The 21,472-nt window shown below is 43.1% G+C and overlaps 4 protein-coding genes across 4 annotated transcripts; all 4 read right to left on the reverse strand.

Moving 5' to 3' along the window:
• Nucleotides 1–9,443: 9,443 nt before the first annotated feature.
• LOC128298959 (CLIP domain-containing serine protease B4-like) lies at nt 9,444–10,748 on the reverse strand. Its single transcript, XM_053034776.1, has 4 exons — nt 10,676–10,748; nt 10,424–10,587; nt 10,100–10,344; nt 9,444–10,029 (listed from the first exon to the last, which is right to left on the reverse strand). The coding sequence occupies exons 1-4, from the start codon at nt 10,746–10,748 to the stop codon at nt 9,444–9,446; spliced, it is 1,068 nt and encodes a 355-aa protein (XP_052890736.1).
• A 3,647-nt stretch (nt 10,749–14,395) lies between these two features.
• On the reverse strand, nt 14,396–15,693 carry LOC128298958 (CLIP domain-containing serine protease B4-like). Its single transcript, XM_053034775.1, has 4 exons — nt 15,621–15,693; nt 15,383–15,546; nt 15,071–15,303; nt 14,396–14,992 (listed from the first exon to the last, which is right to left on the reverse strand). Exons 1-4 carry the CDS (start codon nt 15,691–15,693, stop codon nt 14,407–14,409), a joined length of 1,056 nt encoding a protein of 351 aa, XP_052890735.1. The 3' UTR covers nt 14,396–14,406.
• Nucleotides 15,694–16,744: 1,051 nt separating this feature from the next.
• LOC128298957 (CLIP domain-containing serine protease B4-like) lies at nt 16,745–18,158 on the reverse strand. The gene is made up of 4 exons (XM_053034774.1): nt 18,071–18,158; nt 17,819–17,982; nt 17,495–17,739; nt 16,745–17,423 (listed from the first exon to the last, which is right to left on the reverse strand). Exons 1-4 carry the CDS (start codon nt 18,156–18,158, stop codon nt 16,832–16,834), a joined length of 1,089 nt encoding a protein of 362 aa, XP_052890734.1. The 3' UTR covers nt 16,745–16,831.
• Nucleotides 18,159–18,686: 528 nt separating this feature from the next.
• LOC128298956 (CLIP domain-containing serine protease B4-like) lies at nt 18,687–20,461 on the reverse strand. The gene is made up of 4 exons (XM_053034773.1): nt 20,200–20,461; nt 19,960–20,123; nt 19,458–19,708; nt 18,687–19,388 (listed from the first exon to the last, which is right to left on the reverse strand). The coding sequence occupies exons 1-4, from the start codon at nt 20,273–20,275 to the stop codon at nt 18,797–18,799; spliced, it is 1,083 nt and encodes a 360-aa protein (XP_052890733.1). The 5' UTR covers nt 20,276–20,461; the 3' UTR covers nt 18,687–18,796.
• Between the last annotated feature and the right edge of the window lie 1,011 nt (nt 20,462–21,472).

Consider the following 21,472-nt stretch of genomic DNA (forward strand, 5'->3'; position numbering starts at 1 on the left):
ACTGAGTCCGCACCCGACAGTACATCGTCCATGTAGGTTTCTTCCTGGACGATTCTCGATGCAATTGGGAACGCGCCACCATCTTCTTCTACTAATTGTACTAAACACCTTGTTGCTAAAAATGGTGCAGACGCAGTACCGTAGGTAACGGTACTCAGTTCTAAAACTCGTAACGGTTTTGATGGGTGATCTCTCCAAAAGATTCGCAGGAATCGCTGATCTTCTTTCGTGTGAAATATTTGGCGATACATCTTAGACACGTCTCCAGAAAAGGCTATTTTGTATTTACGGAAACGAAGCATGATGAAATGCAGGTCGTTTTGTACTACTGGACCTATCTGTAGTACGTCATTCAGGGAAAACTCGGATGGATGTGCCTTGGCACTAGCATCAAATACCACTCGACATTTAGTACTTGAGCTGGACGGTCGCAACACTGCATGGTGTGGCAGATAATAAACCAGTTGGTTTGGTGAATCTAGGGCTTCGTTGATTTCGTTGCAATGACCTAGTGCTTCATACTCGTGAATGAATTCCTTATACTGTTCCTGCAGCTCTGGGTTTCGGGCAAGACGTCTCTCCAGCATAAGGAATCGCTTTAGCGCAACTGCTCGGCAATTGTTTAATTGGTCAACGGTGTCCTTAAAAGGCAATTGGACAATGAATCTACCAGTCTCATCACGCCTGTACGACGATAGGAAATGTTCTTCACAAGCCAACTCTTCTTTAGCCAGCTTAGGAACCTCGGGAACCTCCTCAATCTTCCAAAACTGTTGCATCATTCGCTCCAAAGTTTCGACCGAAGCGTGGTTAGATTGTAGCAAGGAATGGTTAGATGCTTGCGACTCTGTGATGATTCCAGAAACGATCCAACCAAAATGAGTATTACGCAGCACTGGAAGGCTGTTCATTCCGTTAATCATTCCAGACTTAAAAATGTCGAAAAACAGTTCGGCACCAATCAGCAAATCAATCTTGTCCGGCATATAAAAGTTGGGATCTGCTAAGATAATACCATGCGGAATCTCCCAGTGATCGATGTTTATCTGAGATGATGGAATTGTACCCGTGACCTTCGGCGTTACCAGACACTCCAAGTTGACTTCAAAGCTAGAAACTCTCGATTTAATCCTCAATTGTACCTTCTCTCGAGCAAGGGTACGCAAGGCATTGATACCTGAGATCGGCACATTCGCTGGTGATTTTGTTACTCCAAGGCGGTTGGTGAATTCTTCAGATACAAAATTTACCTGTGAGCCACTGTCCAACAGGACTCTACACTGATGAGGACGATTCTTGAAGTCGAACACTTGAACAACAGCTGTTTGAAGCAGAACCGTTTTAGTTGACCGAACAACATTTGAAGAACATGTGGTGGAAACCGGGTTGGTAATACCACGGTTGATCGTCAGTCTTGACGTTGTCTCAGACGTCGTAGCTGGAGTGGGTGGAAATCTATGAGCGGTTTCTGCTGGTTGAGGCACTAAGGAACTAGAATTTGGGTAAAGTGCGTTTTCGTCGTGGATGATAGTATGGTGTCGTCGTTGGCACTTACGACAATTCACTGTTGATGGACATTCTCGAGCACGATGACCCTTTCGCAGACAATTAAAACAAACTCCAGCGGTTCGAATTCGTTCAATTTTCTGCGATGTTGTCAGATTATTGAGTTCAGTGCAATGATGATTGCGATGCGAACCACTGCAAATTTCACATAACTGCGGAGTGGTAGTGGCTGCTGCATGGCTTTTCTGTGGTAGCTTCCTTTGCGTGGTGTTCTGTGGCGCACGAGGGTTAGGCTGTGGCTTACCATTGGTTGTAGCCGGAAATGCTGTTTCACAATATTCCAAGATTCCACACCGAGATTTTAAGAACTCTATGGTTTGTTCATACTTGGGTAATACGGTTTTCTTCTGTGAGCCTTCCCAAGCTTTCCGGGTAGATTTGTCGAGTGCTGACACTAACAAATGCACAATCATGAGGTCTGAAATTCCTAGAAGTTCTTGTCCCTGATATTTCAAACTCTCCACATGACGTGACGTTTCTTGGACCAAGTGGCGTAACTCGATGTGAGTTTCTGATGTCATCTTCTTCAGGGAGAATAAACCACGAATATGGTTTTCGATGATGATTCGTTTGTTCTCATATCTCTCGGTTAATATGTTCCATGCCTGTTCGTAGTTGCCCTCGTTAATCACTTTTGCATCTAATATTCCAGCAGCTTCTCCGATGAGTGCCTTATCCAAATGATACAGCTTTACGGCCTCACTGTCTCCAGAATTGGCCATCAAATCTTGGAAAATCGCTTTGAACTTAGGCCATGCTGTATAAGTGCCATCGAAGGTCGGGATCGGAACCTTCAACGGTTTTTGCTGGATTAATATCTGTGGTTGCATGGGTGTTTTTTCTTCCTTCGTGTCTATTGTTAATTTCAATTCGTCAATCTTGGTTAGTGTTGCGTTATTTAGTTCTTCGAAATCAATGTATTCCTTTTCTTGCTCTTCCATCGCATCGTCACTCGTTATTCCGATTATACTCATATGTAGACGATTGTAGTCATTTTCAATCGACGTTGCGGTTTTCTCAAACACGTTGAATTGGGACAGAGTAACATGCAGTGTCTCTGTAAGCGTTCTGTGCAAGCGCAAAAGTTTGCTTTTGACATGCGATCGTTGACGAATTGCCTTTGCCAGCTCTTCTGGTTTGGTAGCCATTTTGTCCTTATTTGCGTTTTTCTGCGAACGCGTTTCTGGTCCCATGCAAAAACGAAACCTCTTAAATGCTCACAAACCAGGCACACCGCACACACACGATGAAACTTGTAGCGCAAGATGCACACAGGTAACAGTTACTGAAACGCGTCCTTTTGCGAGATTCTAGGAACAAGAATCGATCTGCGCACAAACACAAGTCACTCACACAAGCTCGGATTACCGGAACCTCACTCACGCGCATACACGAGGGGACTATGAGCCTGACGATTTCTGGGAACACTAACGTTCTTTGTTCACACACTCTCAAACGATCGACGGTAGTCGCGATCACAATCACGACCACATGTAGCAACACACAAACACACGAGTAGTAGATGGCAAATTGGTTCTTTTTCAAATGATTTGGGCACGACGCGCACAGACGCTGGTTCGCGGAAAATGTTCTTCTAGTATGCGTGTGCTCACACAACTCACACGGACTATGGTTATCGGGATATTAAGTGATCGGAGCGGTCACTTACACACACACGCGCGCACCGACGCTCTTGTGTGGGGAACGTTCTTAGAATAAAACACGTGGTTTCATACAACGCACAGGGAACATTCGCAGGAAACTATCCTTTCTAGTGACACGGATGGTCACACAATGCACGCGGGCGGTGGTTGTTGGGAACTCCTTTTTACTTATGACACGGGCTGTCACACAACACAAGTGAAAAGTCACACAACGCACGCGGGCGGTGATTGTGAGGGAACACTTTTCTTGCGTCGCGGGTGATCACACAACGCACGCGGGCGGTGGTTGTTGGATCACTTTTTAGGGACACGGACGGACACACAACGCACATGGACTGAGGTTGTGAGGGGACACTTCTAGTGACACGGGCGGTCACACAACGCACACGGGCGGTGGTTGTTGGGGAAACTACTTTCTTGGAATACGATTGACGCTGGTGGTCACACAAATTGGCACGGACACTGACAAACGCACGCGGGCGGTGGTTTCAGGCCGCAATCCTGGTTTTTATCCGGTTCGATCGGACCAAATGTTCAATCCTTGTACACAATTGAACGCTCCTTTTGGTATTTTTCTTTTCGAAGGACCATTTTATTTTTAACTTAAACTTAACAAAATTCACGACACGTCCGTTCCCCTTGGCGATCACTCTACTTCTCTTTTTTCTCGATTCGTTCTCACCTCGCTCTCTCACATCCTTCTAGCCCGCCGCATAGGGATGTGTAAATGACGAAATGTCATTTGGGTTCCTTTCGTTCCGGATGGGAACGGAACAAACGCTACAACCCTGGCGTTGTTAAGCCGACCTCCTGCCATGAGACCTTCCTCAATAATTATTGGATTAATCCATCGTAAAGTGATTGCACGCAGAATATTTAGTTCATTCTGCAGCGCATGCAACTCCTCTGGGAACATCTGTCCTTGTTGTAATGGAGAGTTCGCTTCGGATGTTTCAGAAAATCATATTGGTCGGTCCACCACTTTGATGTGTTGATTATGTCAGCAGGATCCATTCCTCCTGGGATATCATCTGCTGGATTGGAATCTCCCGCGACGTGGTGCCATTAACTGATGTTTGTGTCCAGAAGGATCTGAGACGTGCGATTGGCCACAAGCGTCTTCCATCGAGATGGTGATGAACCAATGCAAAACAGTAGTTAAATCACTTCAAAACGTAATCCTCGTCGGGGTAAATCGTAGTGCTCTTGTGCTCTTGTGGAGTAGTTGGACGTTTAATAAGGCATAGTCCACGTTTTGCAATGGTGAGGTGTGATTTGATGGGAATACCTATGACTTGGCGATTAGAAGCTGAGTAGATAATCCACGGTTGGAGTTGAACCTTAATTAACAACATGATCGTTCCGATGCGTTTACTGAAATATGCAACTCTGCGAGTATGCAATTTTGTACAACGGTTTCAAAGATGAAACAGGGCATATGGAGTACCTTTTACAAATGAACTGTGTTGAAAAGTTTTCCGCGAGCATGAACATTTTACCGGAAGTTGTTTCTTCCCATTAATTATATATCATAACCATGCGTTTAGTTTCACCCGAGGTAAGGCTACAATGTCTTCAATGACCTACCACACCCGGAAAGTGTGATCGTGAATGCACACGTTATGTGCTATGGAAAGAACGTGCGAGCGATCATATTATATAATGCAAGACGCGAAGTTTAATTGGATTTTACAGCACTAAGGAGGATGCTGTCCTTCGACTAGGCCATCCATGAAAGAATAAAACTGAAAATAAAATCGGTTTATCTGTCTAAATCAGTTTATTATTAGAATCGACTTTACGGTTACTAGCAAAACTTCTTTACTTTCAATATTTACTGCAATACTTGAATTTTTTAACGCTTTTTTTTTCTTGAGCAAAGTGACTGTGATATCTCAGCAGATTTATATTTAGTAGACTACACCGATGCACTATGCAATAAACAACACGGATTTATTTGTCGATTGCAACTTATCGCTATCGCCTTACGAATCACACTGGCTCATCCAGATTGAGTCCACTCCCGTTAGAGACCCAAAAAAACTGAAACAGTATCCTTCCTGCGGGAGCCGCGCCACACGGCAATGTTTCTTTTTCTTATTCCGATGCAACGGCACAGTAACATCGAGTCGCATGCGCTCGTCTCGGCTATTAACATGTGTTTACTGAAAAGGTGCTACGATCGAGATTTTATCCCTAATTAAAGGTGTCAAACAATAATTTTGGATTCGGGACGTTTTAGCTTTTTCCTGAATTTATTCAAACAGAACTGGCATTGGATTAAATAGACCCTCAACTATTCGGAAGGTATATAAACGACATATAAACGATGTTTTAAATTGAACTCGAGTTACGAGGATATTCGAGATGCGCGTATTACTCTGGACAGATTACCCGCGTATCTCGGATATTTACTGTATAAGAGAACTAGCACTAAACTCGAAACAAATTACATTGACGCATCCCATTTGAAAGAAAGAACACTTTTAATAAGGAACGCATGTATCTTCAAGGACAATTCGCCTCCGCATTCATTTACAAAATACTTATATTACGTTGAAAATAATCATTTCAAAAAGTACAGCAAATCATTCCACTCAGCTTTATCCCAGAAGAATTATTGCTGTGATAGGTTTAATAAGATATCACGATAAAAATTTGACAGTTGTTCTAGTAGACATTATCCCGAATCCAATCTACAAACTCTGCCACATTCGTATACACACCTGGTACACCAGCTGTGCCGCATTTTGTAGGTCCATTGCTAACCACACCGATCAGATACCATGCACCAGCAATCTGACGCATCAGAGGACCGCCCGAATCACCGTTGCACGCGTCCTTGCCACGCACACCTCCGGCGCACATGTGCGTGTTTTTAAGCGAAAATCCTTTCTTCCGATAAATTCGTACACACTCTTGCCAGTTTGTGACGTTCAACTCGACCATCAGCTTCACCTCACTCGCCGTTTCTGCCTCCGTTTTACCCCAACCGACAGCAAAACTTGGCAGTCCGACATGATTACGATTACGGAGCGATTCGCTCAACGGTAGACAAATAGGTCGTACTGTTTCAGAGTACTTAACCGATTGGGTGAAACGAATCAACGCAATATCGTTCATTGCTTTGTTATCTTTTAGGACGTAATTTCTGTGGTAAACGATCTTCTCAATCTCCATATCGATCGGTGTTTCGGAACAGAAGCCTTCCTGACAATCATTGGCCGTCGACAAATCCCACTCACCAAGGCGTACACGATAGCTACAAAGATTTGATAAAAAATTATTCTTACTGCAGGTAGTGGGTTGACGAAATACTTCATGTATACTTACACCATCCAATCAGAACTAGTCGATTTGACGCAATGAGCAGCAGTAACAACATACCGCTCATTGATAAGTGATCCTCCACAGCGGTACTTAAAGCTTCCGTCCTGATTCCGATACTGAATCAACGCCGTCCACGGAAACTCATCGATCTTTGTAGCCTGACCACCAACAACACGATCGGACATTTGTAAGCCACAGTACGGAGATTTTGGTAGTGAAGTAATCGGGGTGGATGCTACACAACATACCTTGCGGTCATGACGATCGAAGAGAAATTGAACGTAACAACAATTCGAACATCTGATGCTAACTCTTCAGCCCACTCACCAATGGTTTTCGTTGTAACAATCCACACCGGCTTTGCGAGAGAAACTCTGATTCCTGCGGCGTAACAAATGGTTTATTGTAGATGTTGACGAGTGGTTGACAATCTCGGAAAAGGATACACTTGCCCGATTTTCCTATTGGATTTGTACAGCTTTGTCCCAATCCTTACAAATTCGAATTAACAAAAATAATTTTAAAATGATGGACTTAACGCCTATAACTAGCGGTTGTGCATACCGAGCGCTGTTACACTTTGCGCTGTCCACTACACAAGACTGACCAATAGAAAACTCCATCGCTGCAGGCTCGCTCCACCAAACGCCATCTTGCGGTAGTTGGATTCGGTGGCACTACTTACCACCGTCGTGTTCGATCGTTAAAAGCGAACTATTGCTCATCAATAAAATCATCGCATTTATATGTGGCAATAGATCTCGCTGCTTATGTTTGGGTTTAATGCAATAATAATAATAACGTTTGAGTTCGAGAGATTGTTAACAACCTCTGGCAATGCCACATGTTCGATTGACGACAAGGCCATTCATCCACGTAGCTGCTAATCAATTCCTGAGAATTTGATATGCAATGTTGTTGAAAAACATTAAGTTAACAATAAAGTCTGGTGAAACATGATGATACCATAGAGCATCTCGACATTAGAGGACCTCTCTACGTAGTAGTACATACACATGTAATATATGTGAAAAGAATCTTAAAGAACTTCACGGGCAGGGTCGTCCGGTGTTATTCACATGACGTGACCGGCTCACCCCAGCCTGGTGAGCCTAATCCAATGTGCCACAGTAAAATCATCGTACATCTCATAGAAGTCGTCATTTTAGTATCTCTTCCATTGTCCTACCATCCATACAGGGCCAAAATCCTTCTGAGCATCTTCCTCTCGAACGCGGCTATAAGGGTTTCGTCAGTTTTGGACAAAGTCTATTTCTCAGAGGCGTATGTGGGTACTGGAACTATATAAGATCTGTATAGTTCCAGCTTCGTTCGTCGCGACAGGTGTTTTTAGCGGAGAAGTTTCCTCAGACTGTAGAATGACCGGTTGGCTGCCAGCACCCTAGCGCGTATCTTACCATCTATGTTATTGTCGTGTGTCCTGTGTTTCTTTACCATTTCGAGGCTGGTTGATTAGTTGATGCTTGCTGGATAACACGATCGGATGATTTAATGACGCTGCAACCCTGGCGTTGTTAAGCCGACCTCCTGCCATGAGACCTTCCTCAATAATTATTAGATTAATCCATCGTAAAGTGATTGCACGCAGAATATTTAGTTCATTCTGCAGCGCATGCAACTCCTCTGGGAACATCTGTCCTTGTTGTAATGGAGAGTTCGCTTCGGATGCTTCAGAAAATCATATTGGTCGGTCCACCACTTTGATGTGTTGATTATGTCAGCAGGATCCATGCAACTTTTGATGTCATCTGCTTCTGCAGGATGGCTATTTAATACATCATTACGTGCCATACGTTACAGTCTTCAGAGCATTATTTGGAATAGGTTGAGATTTGTCTGGTCTCCACACAATACGCTGCAGCGATTGGTCTTCAAGATGTATTGCTAACTGTCGGAACATGTTTTCGATGTCAGCGCAAGGAGCTATAATGATGATCAAAATTAGTTCGCTTTGAACTGTATCAATAACCGATCTTATTACCGAACTGTATCAATAACCGAGCTAACCGATCGCTCTCGAGATCCTTGAGCTCTTCTCGTTTGTGCGCTAGCTAGAGACAGTCGTTCCTCTTTATCGTGTGTGTTATCTTTTAGTTAATAAACGAGTTTTAATGCGTAATTGACCGCGTGCGTTTTTGCTGAAGTGACGATACAACAGTTGTTGTGCTTGATTCCTTCACGATTTCCTTCCAATAAACCGCCGAGGAGACAGGACGAGTCGTAGTGCTCGCATCACCTCGCTCGCACTCAAAGCGTCTAGTTCTGGAATAAACGTAAAAGAATTCATTTGTGAAACATTGACTACCGCCCAGAATCATTGAAGAGTGTCATGAAGCTTATCAGATCCAAGGGCTAATTAACGAGAAAAGGGATGAGCTAGTCCTTTTATAGCGACTAATCCGATAACAATCCGTTCACACTTAGTTTTTTGGCGGCTTATTAGCACCAAGGCAAATGTTCTCCTTCGACAAGCCCATCATTGAAAAAATAAATCAGCCTGCATTAGTTTTACTAATGGAACCGACTTTCCGGTTACTTGAAATACTTCTTTACGTTCAATACTTACTGCAGTAATTGAATCTCTTGACGCTTATTGGAATTGCTACTTTTTTGGTAACATCGAGTCTCTTGCGCTTGTCACGGTTATTAGCATTTGTTCGCCAAAAAGATGATACGATAGAGACCTTCCCCCTTATCATGCTTGTCCCAAACAATCATTCCCGTTTGACAAAAAAAATCTGTACTACGGGGTTGGTATCAACGAGCAAGTTTTGTTCGATCTAAAATCGAATGCTTCATAACATTAGAGTTTATTAATTTCCCTGACATATCACGAGCTTTATGTATCGCAATCAATTGTTCCTAGTAGATAATATCCTGAATCCAATCAATATACTCAGCAACATTAGTGTATACACCCGGTACACCAGCTGTGCCACATTTCTGTGGTCCAAAGCTGACCACACCGATCAGATACCATACACCAGCAATCTGACGCATAAGAGGACTGCCCGAATCACCGCTGCATGTGCCACGCACACCACCGGCACACATGTGTTTTATTGTAAGCAAAACTCCTTCCTCCCGATAAATTCGTGCACACTCTTGCCAGTTTGTGATGTTTATCTCAACCTTCAACTTCACCTCACTCGCTGCAGCAGTTTCCGTTTTACCCCAACCGACAGCATAACTTGGCTTTCCGACATGATTACGATCACGAAGCGATTCGCTCAACGGTAGACAAATAGGTCGTACTGTTTCAGAGTACTTTACCGAACGGGTGAAACGAATCAACGCAATATCATTGACTTTGTGCTGATCCTTCGGGTCATAGTTTCTGTGAACAACAATCTTCTCAATGTGCAGATCGATCGGTGCTTCGGAGCAGAAGCCTTCGTGACAATCATTAGTCATCGACAAATCCCACTCGCCAAGGCGAACGCGATGGCTGCAAAGAAATGATAAGAATTATGGAATAGTAGCATTTTTGGTAGACGAAACGTTTCATTGATACTTACACCTTCCAGCTACGAGGAATCCGTTTTATGCAATGAGCAGCAGTAACAACATACCGTTCATTGATAAGTGATCCTCCACAGTGAAAACCAAAGCTTCCGTCTGGTTTCTGAAACTGAATCAACGCCGTCCACGGAAACTCGTCGATTTCTGTAAGCTGACCGCCAAGAATACGATCGGAGAGTTGTACGCCGCAATGTGGTGGCTCTGGTAGAGAAGATCTCTGATTGGACCCTGCACAACATACCTTGTGGTCATGGGGATGCAAAGGAACTTGATCGTAAACACAATTCAAACACCTGATACTAACTCTTTAGTTCACTCACCAATATTTTTCGTTGTAACATTCCACACCGGCTTTGCATGAGAAACTCTGTATCTTGTTGCGTGGTAATGGGGTTATTGTAGATGTTGACGAGTGGTTGACATTCTCGGAAGAGTATGCACTTGCCCGCTTCTCCTACAGGATTTGTACAGCTTGCACCCAGCTCTAGCAAATTCGAAATTAACAAAAATAATTCCAAAATGATGGACATCACGTCGGTAGCTTATGCTTATGTATTAGTGTTTATGCATACCGAGCGATGCTACTCTTTGCTCTGTCCACCACACAAGAATAACAATTGGAAGACTCCATCGAGAAAGGTTCATACTACCAATCATCTTCTTGTGATAATTTGGAACATTTGTGCTACCGACACCACCGTTCCGTCCAACCGTTGGACAACGACTATTGTGAATTAAACTTCTGAAACATGAACAAGTGTTAACAGCATCCTTATCAACACTGTTACAAGCTATTTGTAGAGGTTCAGTTTCAAATGTGTTTGACCTCTGATATATATATTATGGATTGTTTTAGGGTTTTCCGATAGTGATACTTTGCTAAACAATTCATTATTTGGTTGATGTCAGATGCATCATTTAGCTGCTTGATTCAACTTTATTATTTGAATCTTCGAATGTCATATGAAATCAGATTATAAATTGAATTACATTTACTTTCTCTTTGAACGGGTGGTGTAGGCGTAAGTGGTTGCCGCACGGGTTTCATGTCAGTCCATTTCCATTACATTTGATAAAATCCTATCCGGACCGTACCGCCATATGCAGGTCTGACTAACCAGTTACAGATTAACAAGGTCAACAAATGTCAGAAATGACTCACAAAGACCTTTTATTTCATACTTTCACAGAAAAAATAAATTTTAAACGAAAATTTTGAAACGAAAGATACTACTACTGGCTCAGTTCGATGCGATGAAGCATACAGTTCAGATCGCCAGCCGTTGTTAAGATTTCCAAGGAACGAAAATGACGTTTCGATCTTTGCCTGATGCATTGTTGTTAAAGAGTGAAGGGGCTGACATGGTTGAATCATTGAGCGTTGATCGTCGAGAATTTTGGAAAGTTCCATGGGACTTCCCATGAGAAAGAAACAAATCATCGATGAAATCGCAGCTAGTTCGCTACCGTCAACTAGCACGCGACCATGTGAAGTATGTAAGGTAACTAATTCTCAAACAAATCTGTAAAGTGATCCCCGCTGACATGCTTACGATGCAGGAGAAGATATCGTACGAAGCTATGTGATGTAGAAGAGATATCAAATACTAATATAACAAGAATATCAGCTGTCACGAAGGCAAATACGACAATGAAGGCATCACTCTTGTCTATGGCGCTGATTTGGCTAACGAAATCGTGCTTTTCTATATAAGGGATCACTATGTCCATGCAATAAGAGCTTCTAAGAGTGTAACAACTTGTACCATACGTTCGAGAGTATCGGAATATGAAGGTTCAGCCGAGTTTTTGGTTATCTCAAAATTAACAATTAACATTCTCGGACGATCGGATTAACGATCGGAGATATATTATTGACTTATCAAAGGTTTAAAATATAGATCAGCTTCTGGGAAGTCAAACTTGAGGCACTTTCTTAGCATCGAACGAAAAATGCAAGGCGATAACAATCTGGCGCAGAAGTATAGGGCATATGATACGCATATGCACATATGACCAACATGAGCAGAGTTCACAACACCGGACGTATTAAATGCCACATCATGCGGCGTGGAAAACTGTATGCAAATGTACATGAATAGTCGTGTTTACGCCTCTTGTAAGACTAACTCTGGGAAGTCGCTTAATGATCTGTTGCTAATTGGTCCGATTCTACAAGAGGACATCATGTCCATATTCATACGGTTCAGACTAAAAACAAGTCGTGTTGGTTGCCGACGTGGAAAAGATGAATAGGCGTGTCTGGGTAGATGAAGGGGATCTGTCACTACATTGCATATTATGGATAAGTGATCCTGCTGCACCAGTAGAAGTTTTTCAACTAAACACAGTAACGTATGGCACTGCGTCAGCTCCGTACCATACTGTTCAAACGTTGCACCGAATATTTGAAGATTATGGAAGGTTTTTTCCGAAGGCATGTGGGTTCTATGTGGTCAATTTATTGACTAGAGCAGGTACCAAACACGAGGTGCAGGAAATTAGAGTTCAATTATAGGCTTTATTGGCAATGGGCGGATTTAAACTACGAATATGGGTTTCAAATCGACCAGCAGTACTTCAATATGTAACGAAACAAAATTTGGCATTGTTAAAAGTGCTTTGGTTTGATATTAAATAAAACACCATTCGCATATTAGACAGGAGCTGGATTTCTGCTAGTGATAACATATTCATTAGAATAAGAGAACCAGTCGATACTGAATCCTTAACTAAACGGAATTAGTGTCGCAACATCTACGATTCTTTAGGGCTTCTGGACCCGGTAAAGATGATAGCTAAGATCTTTTTACAAAGGCTGAGGATGTGGAAGAAGCAAGATCAAACATCAATAAGCTGAGATGAAGAGCTGCGTCAAACATTTTCAACGTGTAATCGTTTGCCCAAATATGAACCCGTGAGAGCGACACGATGAGAACTTTGTGAGTCAAAGGATGGCTCGAGATTAATTTGCAGTCGCGCTTGAGCGGTTGACTAAGACAGAATAAAGAACAGTGAACTCTACAAACTTATGAACATCGATGAGTGAAATACACGAGATTGGAAACAATCGCGTCGGCAATTAAAGTGAGGGTAAAACGCACATAAACAACGGTACAACAACCACGAACTAAGCAAGTTCGTGGTAAAAGGATTAGTATGTCGTATGCACATTATAACAAAATTGAATTCAACGGAAATCGGTTATGAACGTAAACAAGGCACCCCATAAATCATACCGATTGGAAAAATCCACCATTAGGATAGCCGGTGGATATTTAGGAAGGATTCCAGGATGTAACCCACAGTCACAAATCTAGGTACACGCATACTTATCAGGGTTGAGTCTTAAATATTAATTCATAAAAAAAAACTGGAATCCTATGTGCATATGAGAAAGAGCAGAAGAGAGAAGAAAGGAAAAAGGGAAGGAGAGCATTAGAATTAAGGATAATTTGCTATATATTATTTGGTGGCTGGAACAACTACCGGGTAGGTCGGAACTTTCTTGGAGATCAACTGTGCAAGACCTTGTTGGGCAGCTTCCCTTACAATTTCATTTTGCTGCTGTCAACTATACTCTCGTGCTAGAAGGAAATTCCAAGGGGCCTGTTCGAGAATCCGCTTAGCAACAACACACATTAGCACGTCTGGAGTTATGTGCAACAGTATTAGAAAGTCGCCTATATGGATGTATCAATGATGCACTACCAGCCGTCATTGGATTAACGCATCACCGAACAGATGGAAAACTTTTGTAGCCAATCGTGTGGCAAAGATACAAAGATACATGTTCCTGGATGTTTACCCTAGAATCTAACCACGACTTGGTGAAATGGTCAAACATGGTTGATAAACAGGGAAAAAAATTGGCCGTAACAAACGGAGTTACGCAACGACACAGGAATAGAGGTTGAAAGGGGTGTAGCCCTGGTCACGAAGCAGAACCATTCAGTCGTGAGCAACTGCATTCGATTCATCAATCGATGTATGAGAAGAAAGGCATGGGTTGGAGCAGATTACGACGAGTGGCCAATGTGGCTAACGGCAGAAAGAAGGTTGTGGCTAGAAGAGGTAGAAAGGTCTCTTTATGCAGATTGGCACAGCAAGAGTTAATCGCAAAGGACATCACTACACTACTGTCGATCGAATCGATCATAAGAAAATTCCTCCTATGAACACTGAAAAGCAAGACTATTCGTGCTTTCATGGGATGCTTTATTTCTACAATCAAGTTTATCCAATTTTCTTTACGCTTATTACAATGAGTATCACGAGCTCTATGTATCGCAATCAATGGTTTCTAGTAGATATTGTCCCGAATCCAATCCACATACTCAGCAACATTAGTGTATACACCCGGTACACCAGCTATGCCACATTTCTGTTGTCCAAAACTGACCACACCGATCAGATACCATACACCAGCAATCTGACGCATCAGAGGACCGCCCGAATCACCGCTGCATGTGTCCTTGCCACGCACACCACCGGCACACATATGCGTGGTTTTGAGCGATACTCTGTGCTGATAAGCTCGTGCACACTCTTGCAAGCTTGTGACGTTCATCTCTACTTTCAACTTCACCTCACTCGCTGCAGCAGTTTTCGTTTTACCCCAACCGGCAGCATAACTTGGCAGTCCGACATGATTACGATTACGAAGCGATTCGCTCAACGGTAGACAAATAGGTCTTACTGTTTCAGAGTACTTAACCGGACGGGTGAAACGAATCAGAGCGATATCGTTTTTAAAGCCATCGAACTGGTTATAGTTTCTGTGAACAACAATCTTCTCAATGTCCAGATCGATCGGTGCTTCGGAGCAGAAGCCTTCGTGACAATCATTAGTCGTCGACAAATCCCACTCGCCAAGGCGTACACGATGCCTGCCAAGAATTGATAAGAATTTTGTACAAGTAGAAGCAATTTGTGAAATTTGCTTGCAATAATTCTTTGCAACTTACTCAGAATCTGTGTATATGCAGTGGGCAGCAGTAACAACATACCGCTCATTGATAAGCGATCCTCCACAGTGAAAACCAAAGCTTCCGTCTGGTTTCTGAAACTGAATCAACGCCGTCCACGGAAACTCGTCGATTTCTGTAAGCTGACCGCCAAGAATACGATCGGAGAGTTGTACGCCGCAATGTGGTGGCTCTGGTAGAGAAGATCTCTGATTGGACCCTGCACAACATACCTTGTGGTCATGAGGATGCAAAGGAACTTGATCGTAAACACAATTCAAACACCTGATACTAACTCTTTAGTTCACTCACCAATGTTTTTCGTTGTAGCATTCCACACCGGCTTTGCGTGAGAAACTCTGTATCTTGTTGCGTGGTAATGGGGTTATTGTAGATGTTGACGAGTGGTTGACATTCTCGGAAGAGTATGCACTTGCCCGCTTCTCCTACAGGATTTGTACAGCTTGCACCCAGCTCTAGCAAATTCGAAATTAACAAAAATAATTCCAAAATGATGGACATCACGTCTGTCATTAACTGTTATGCATACCAAGCGATGCTACACTTTGCTCTGTCCACCACACAAGTATAACCATTGAAAGACTCCATCGAGAAAGGTTCATACTACCAATCATCTTCTTGTGATAATTTGGAACATTTGTGCTACCGACACCACCGTTCCGTCCAACCGTTGGACAACGACTATTGTGAATTAAACTTCTGAAACATGAACAAGTGTTAACAGCATCCTTATCAACACTGTTACAAGCTATTTGTAGAGGTTCAGTTTCAAATGTGTTTGACCTCTGATATATTTATTATGGATTGTTTTAGGGTTTTCCGATAGTGATACTTTGCTAAACAATTCATTATTTGGTTGATGTCAGATGCATCATTTAGCTGCTTGATTCAACTTTATTATTTGAATCTTCGAATGTCATATGAAATCAGATTATATATTGAATTACATTTACTTTCTCTTCGAACGGGTGGTGTAGGTGTAAGTGATTGACGCACGGGTTAAAACCCGGTATATAAAACTGGTATAAAACCTGTCCATTCCATTTCCATTACATTTGATAAAATCCTATCCGGACCGTACCGCTATATGCAGGTCTGACTAACTAGTTACAAATCAACTAGGTCAACAAATGTTATAAATATTGTGATCCATCCTGGCCGAGCTGATTAGAATAGTTTTTCGCCGTTAACAGTCAAGCTATCAACGTGTCGATAGGTCGATAGGTGAAGGATCAGCTTGGCAATGGTCCCAGAGCTTCCAAAAAAAAGGATGGCGCAATCCTGCTTGGTGGGATCGGTCGGTGTGCGTGAGCGTCCTGATTCGATTTGAGATAATTTAAATATGATTACGTACTTTTTACTAACGTATTATAGGATATGATTAGTAGCAACCAACATCACGAACATTTACCGAAACTCAAAAACTCTCCGAACAAACCGAAACTCAACTCAAAAATGAATGACTTACAAAAAGCTTTTATTTCATACTGCCACAGAAGAAGAACATTTAAACGAAAACTTTTGTAAGATTCTATTAAATTTCAAATTGCATTCCTGTAAGTGTTACAATATGATTACTTTCCTGCACGAACATTCAAATAAATTTCTACTCAGAACAATGAAAAGCAAGACTATTCGTGCTTTAATGGGATGCTTTATTTCTACAATCAAATTTATCCAATTTTCTATACGCTTATTCCAACGAGTATCACTAGCTCTATATATCGCAAACAATCGTTTCTAGTAGATATTGTCCCGAATCCAATCAATATACTCAGCAACATTAGTGTATACACCCGGTACACCAGCTGTGCCACATTTCTGTGGTCCAAAACTGACCACACCGATCAGATACCATACACCAGCAATCTGACGCATCAGAGGACCGCCCGAATCACCGCTGCATGTGTCCACGCCATACACACCACCGGCACACATGTGCGTCGCTTTTAACAAAATTCCTCCACGTTGATAAGCTCGTGTACACTCTTGCAAGCTTGTGACGTTCATCTCTACTTTCAACTTCACCTCACTCGCTGCAGCCGTTTCCGTTTTACCCCAACTGGCAGCATAACTTGGCAGTCCAACATGATTACGATTACGGAGCGATTCGCTCAACAGAAGACAAATAGGTCGTACTGTTTCAGAGTACTTAACCGGTCGGGTGAAACGAATCAACGCAATATCATTCGCATTACTCTGATCCTTCGTGTCATAGTTCTTGTGAACAACAATCTTCTCAATGTCCAGATCGATCGGTGCATCCGAGCAGAAGCCTTCCTTACAATCATCAGCCTTTGACAAATCCCACTCTCCAAGACGAACGCGATGGCTGCAAAGAATTGATAAGAATTTTGTAAAATTAGCATTCGTTGGTGGATGAAACGCTTCTTTGAAACTTACACCTTCCAGCTACGAGGAATCGATTTGATGCAATGGGCAGCAGTAACAACATACCGCTCATTGATAAGCGATCCTCCACAGTGAAAACCAAAGCTTCCGTCTGGTTTCTGAAACTGAATCAACGCCGTCCACGGAAACTCGTCGATTTCTGTAAGCTGACCGCCAAGAATACGATCGGAGAGTTGTACGCCGCAATGTGGTGGCTCTGGTAGAGAAGATCTCTGATTCGACCCTGCACAACATACCTTGTGGTCATGAGGATGCAAAGGAACTTGATCGTAAACACAATTCAAACACCTGATACTAACTCTTTAGTTCACTCACCAATGTTTTTCGTTGTAGCATTCCACACCGGCTTTGCGTGAGAAACTCTGTATCTTGTTGCGTGGTAATGGGGTTATTGTAGATGTTGACGAGTGGTTGACATTCTCGGAAGAGTATGCACTTGCCCGCTTCTCCTACAGGATTTGTACAGCTTGCACCCAGCTCTAGCAAATTCGAAATTAACAAAAATAATTCCAAAATGATGGACATCACGTCGGTAGCTTATGCTTATGTATTAGTGTTTATGCATACCGAGCGATGCTACTCTTTGCTCTGTCCACCACACAAGTATAACAATTGGAAGACTCCATCGAGAAAGGTTCATACTACCAAACACCATTTTGCAACAATATGGCACGGATTTCCTACTTGCACCACCGTTCCGTTCAACCGTTGGACAACGACTGTTGTAAACCGAACATTGGACACATGTACAAATGTTAACAGCATCCCTACCAACACATTTGCCGTGATTAAGCATGATGACCTGTAAACAACAACCAGTTTGTAGGGGACCCGTTTTGTATGCACTTGACCCCTGACAGCTTGTTGTTTCTTTTTCCTCTCGGGGTTTCCGACAGATACGGCCATCCGATCAATTCAAAACGCTTTTTGTGATGTTTGTTTTTCATTAGAACGAATAGGGCGTATCGGTTTATTTTTACCACGTAGCCGGATAGTTCATCCTTGCTACGGGGGTTTGTTCCGGATGAGATTTTGCCTCGGTCTTGTCGTGTGAAGACCGTCGCCTTTACCAACAAACGCCCCTAATTTTTTGATGATTTGTTTTACCAAAATTGTCATCGTTTCTTCACAATTTTTAAGAAGTTTCTCCTCGGAACACTTAAAACTATGAGTGTTACTGGTGTTTAATCGAACATTTCATATGTATATTTTAGATTAGTCATGTTTGCATACGCGTACACTGAAGCGCCACATGTCACGATTTGTATGTATCATTTAGCATTGTTGGTTGTGCTAATAGATATTGTCCCGTATCCAATCAACATATTCTGCAGCATTAGTGTACACACCCGGTACACCTGCCGTGCCGCATTTCTTTGGCCCAAAGCTGACCACACCGATCAGATACCACGATCCGGAGATCTGACGCATCAGAGGACCACCCGAGTCACCGCTGCACGTGTCCTTCAGCCGTACTCCACCGGCACACATTTGCGTTGAGTCTAGAGAGATGCTACTGCGCTGGTAAACTGGTGCACAATCCTTCAAATCCACAACGTTGAGTTCCACCTTCAGCTTCTTCTGACTAGCTGTGGCCGTTTCAGTTTTACCCCACCCGGCAGCAAAGCTGGACAGGCCCGCGTGTTTACGGCTACGAAGGGTATTAGACAGTGGCAAACAAATCGGTCGAACCGTCTCGGAATAATGAATCTCGCGATTGAAGCGAATTAGCGCAATATCATTGTGGTGACTCTCGTCCCGTGTGTCATAACCAGTGTGTACAATGATTTTCTCGATGTCCAGATCAATCGGTGCAATGGAGCAGAAATCATCTTCACAATCGTTGGAAGAGCTTAGATCCCACTCGCCCAAGCGCACCCGATGGCTGTGGTGGCAAACGTACGATACATTAGCATGAGTCGGCGTATCGCGCGATCCGCTGCTTCATACTTACACCTTCCAGTTTCGCGGAATCGAACTAATACAGTGAGCGGCCGTAACGATGTAACGCTCATTGATGATGGAACCACCACAATGGAAACCGAACCGTCCATCCGGTTTCTGATACTCGATTAGCGCCGTCCACGGGAACTCATCGATTTTGGTGGGCTGTCCACCAATGACACGATCCGACAACTGGATACCGCAGTTCGGTGGCTCGGGCAGTGAGGTTTTTCCTGAGCTCTTTACCCCCGCGCAGCATACCTGATTTTTTTGTGTACAAACAAAAGAAAACGCAAACATTTATCCGGACATCATATTGACATTCACAAAAAACAGGTTCCTGAAACTGCTGCTCATTGCATAGTTAAATACCAAAACCATACCGACAGCTGTCCGGCACTGAACTTATGAAGTTAATTTGACAAATAAATATTGCAACGAGTTGCTAAGTTAGCAGCGGTTACAACAATGCGCGCACAGTTTTCACTCCCTTTATGCTATACGAAACTCACCAGGGTTTTGCGCTCAAAAACACCACAGCGACTTTCCGTCAGGAATTGCGTATCATCCGGCGTATTGACCGGTTTGTTGTAGATGGTGATCAGCGGTTGACACTCTCTAAACAACACACATTTACCGGCCTGTCCGGCGGGATTCACACAGTCTTGGCCCAGCTCTGAATTGGTGGTGGAAGAAGAATAAATGGCTTGTTTTTCTAAAAAGTTTTCACCTTCACCAAACTTTCGCCTTACCTAGCGCCGAAACATTATGCGCAGCCAATGCCAAAAAGCCAACAATCAGCAAACCCGTCACACGTTTGCCGGTCATATTTGCTCTGGTGTTCCTGAACACTTGATTCGCTCTCACACAGGCACGATCGTTTCGATTCTCGAAATGAAACGATTCTTACGGTTCTGCTACACTGGAGTCTATCTTGATGCACAACCGTTGCTCCTCAGCGTTGACGGAGGACTGTATCAGCAAGAACTATCAGTCTATTTTCTAAGGTATTCAGTATCGCAGCATTACCGCACGACCACAACCATCAACGATCAATGTTCTCTGTGTAGCTTCCGCACAACATCACAGCTTCCACTGCACACCGTACGCCGAACGCAACCACCGAGACGAGCAGCGCGGCCAAAAAAACCTACACTCGGTGATAACCTTCCCGGGTGAACCTGCCCCGCTGTACTCGATTAACACGGTCGTAACCGCCGGAGCTGCTACACCTTGTCATCAAACGATCATCTTCATCCCGCGCAGAACAGGTTTTTGTTTTCAGCAACTTTCGTGTTCGAGGGTATGGGGCACTAATCAGCATATGGTTTGGAAACTTAGCCTCGAGGTTCGTACGCATAAACTTGTTCTGCCGAGGTCCAGATCGACCATTATGGCCGTGGCAGCCAACGACAGCATACTCCTCTGGATCATTATCCCCATTCTCTCGTTTGCTCGCTCCTCCCGGGTGTTGCATACTGATGGACGCGTGCCCACAGCTCGGACACGATCGTGCGTCGACCGTCTGATTGGGGAATTCCCAATTGCAAACACTCGCGGAAACCGGCTTCGGTTACATTTGCCCAATGCTTGTATTATGGTTTCACACACTGTCGGGAATCTGCTGTGTTTCTTTGTATTGCTGCAGGAAATGCGGTGGGTTTTTTTGAATTGTCCAAGTTTCCCCCAGACCATGTTTGATTTACCAACCTTTGTTGAACTCTTTCCTTGCTAATCGATGCTAATCTTGATTATTCTAGAAAAAGGTTCCCGATATGCATGGTACCGGCAATAATAACTGGGGAAATGTTATTCCAAGAAGCACTAAGCAATATTGATTGACCCTCAAACAACAGAAACAAAAAGTTAATACTCAACTAAAAATCTATTCATTATGAGATTCATGAGGCAGAATCAGTATGTGTAGGAATTAAAATATGCATTGCAAAAATAAAGCCTTTTCTTGACAATTTTAGTTATGAGAAGGGAATGCATTTCGAGTTTACCAGTGGTTAGATTGCTTCC

The sequence above is a fragment of the Anopheles moucheti genome, chromosome 2 (assembly GCF_943734755.1).
Source record: "Anopheles moucheti chromosome 2, idAnoMoucSN_F20_07, whole genome shotgun sequence".
Taxonomy (NCBI): Eukaryota; Metazoa; Arthropoda; class Insecta; order Diptera; family Culicidae; genus Anopheles; species Anopheles moucheti.